Here is a 2,322-nt window from a genome sequence, read left to right on the forward strand (position 1 = left end):
GGCTTCTGGTCCTCCTTCCCGCCGGCCGCCTGGTCCGTGATGGAGGAGAAGGACAGCTGGTCGTGCTCCATGATGTGCACCTGGTCCTCGTCCTTGTCCTTCTTCACGTAGAACATCTTGCGGAACTTCTTCAGCTCGTGCAGCTCGCAGAAGGTTTCCAGCACCACCAGCATGGCCACCAGGCCGAGCAGCAGGTAACCTGCGCGACAAACCCGCGTCTCAGTGGGACCCCGTCACGGGCAGATCAAGCCAGGACCCCAGGTGTGTCCGTTCATGAATCAAGTCATCGCCACTGCTCCGATTTCGAGGCACCCCTGGACTCCCACGGCTCAAAGGGAGGGGGACCCAGCCCGGCCGGCGTGGCTCAGTGGTTGAGCATCGACCTATGAACCAGGAGGTCACGGTTCGATTCCCGGTCAGGGCACAGGCCCGGGTTACGGGCTCCATCCCCAGTGTGGGGCGTGCAGGAGGCGGCTGATCCATGATCCTCTCTCATCATTGATGTTTCTCTCTCTCTCTCTCTCTCTCTCTCTCCCTCCCTGTCCCTTCCTCTCTGGAATTAATAAAAACATATTTTAATAAGGACACCTATGTAATATCTTAATAAAAAAATATATATTAAAAAAATACTGAATCACTGTATTTCACACCTGAAACTAATATAATGTTGTATACCAGCTACATTAAATTAAAAACAAATAAAAAGGGAAAAATACATTTAGGTAAAATATCTATTGCTAACTGATAATTATTTTGCTTTGGGGTCATGGATATCTGGATTTCAATCACTAATAAAACTTGTCATGTTATTTTTTCTTACACACAAAAAAACAAAAACAAAGATATTTTAAAAAATAAATAAAATAAAAATAATTATGGTCACTAGAGGAAATATGAAATCTCCTTGTAACTACTTGGTACGTATTTACGGAACTGAGAAATGCGAACGCGCACGTGGTTGTGTCAGGTTAGGCCGACGAGCCGGGGCCAGGTAGGGCAGCTGCCTGCAGACTCGACGCCGTGGCCAGGGCTGGATGGAGCCTGGCAACGTCCTTGATGAGGCCGAAAGGAAAAGCGCACGGACATTCCGATGCGACTCCAGGGTTCCCTAAAACTGGGTTTCCCAGCTTCCCAGGGGATCGCATGGAATTTGTAACAACTGCTTAAAAATGATCGGTCACTGGCCACCTGAAACGGATTGCCTACGTTCCACACGTAACATTCTGAGAATGGTTAGCACGGTCTCCGTGTCAAAGGAGAAGCAGGTGGCCAATAAGATAAGCAACTGTTTTAAGAAGTTTCTGGTACATTACAGAGCATGGCTGCCTGCACCCGGCTGCAATCCTGGGACTTGTTTGCAGAGCAACATTTTTCAATTAAAAGTTGGTTCTCAAGTACATTCTGTGGCACATTTTTACACGGTAATTTATAATGTCTATTACGAGTAAGAAATTGACCTGTCCTTTTATTTTTTTAATTATATTTTCATTGATTTCAGAGAGGAAGGGAGAGGGAGAGACAGAAACATCAATGATGAGAGAGAATCATCGATCCGCTGCCTCCTGCACGCCCCACACAGGGGATCGAGCCCGGAACCAGGGCATGTGCCCTGACTGGGAATCGAACCGTGACCTCCTGGTTCATAGGTTAATGCTCTACCACTGAGCCACGTCAGCTGGGCCTTGATCTGTACGTTTAAGGTGCTTGGGAAAAATGACTCTCAGAAATAATAAGAATTTTACATAAAGCCTTCTGGAAGGGAATCCTGATCCAATGAAACAGTGATAGCGAAATTGAAAATTTATCAGTGAGAGCCCAGCTGGTGAGGCTCCGTTGTTGAGCGTCGACGTATGAACCAGGAGGTCGCGGTTCTATTCCAAGTCAGGGCACATGTCTGGGTTTCGGGCTCGATCCCCAGTAGGGGGCATGCAGGAGGCAGCCGGTCCATGGTTCTCTCTCATCATTGATGTTTTTCTCTCTCCCTCCCTCTCCCTTCCTCTCTAAAATCAATAAAATATATATATATCCCTGGCCGGCGTGGCTCAGTGGATAGAGCATCAGCCTGCAGATTGAAGGGTCCCAGGTTCGATTCCGGCCAAGGGCACATGCCTGGGTTGCAGGCTTGATCCCCATTGGGGGGCGTGCAGGAGGCAGCCAATCAATGGTTCTCTCTCATCATTGATGTTTCTATCTCTCTCTCCTTCTCCCTTCCTCTCTGAAATCAATAAAGAAATATATTTAAAAAATATATATAGCCCTAGCCGGTTTGGCTCAGTGGATAGAGCGTCGGCCTGCAGACTGAAGGGTCCCAGGTTCGATTCC

At 47.9% G+C, this 2,322-nt stretch overlaps 1 protein-coding gene across 1 annotated transcript in view; it reads right to left on the bottom strand.

Annotated features, from left to right (window-relative positions):
- Nucleotides 1-2,322, bottom strand: part of KCNK1 (potassium channel, two pore domain subfamily K, member 1) — a gene marked incomplete at both ends in the record, with an annotated part of 8,817 nt that overhangs the window by 5,563 nt on the left and 932 nt on the right. Inside the window, one exon of the mRNA XM_005856374.1 lies at nucleotides 4-199. Within this exon, the coding sequence (XP_005856436.1) occupies nucleotides 4-199 (196 nt within the window). The remainder of the gene's footprint in view (nucleotides 1-3; nucleotides 200-2,322) is intronic.

The sequence above is a fragment of the Myotis brandtii genome, unplaced genomic scaffold (genome assembly GCF_000412655.1).
Source record: "Myotis brandtii unplaced genomic scaffold, ASM41265v1 scaffold1026, whole genome shotgun sequence".
In the NCBI taxonomy this organism is placed as follows: domain Eukaryota; kingdom Metazoa; phylum Chordata; class Mammalia; order Chiroptera; family Vespertilionidae; genus Myotis; species Myotis brandtii.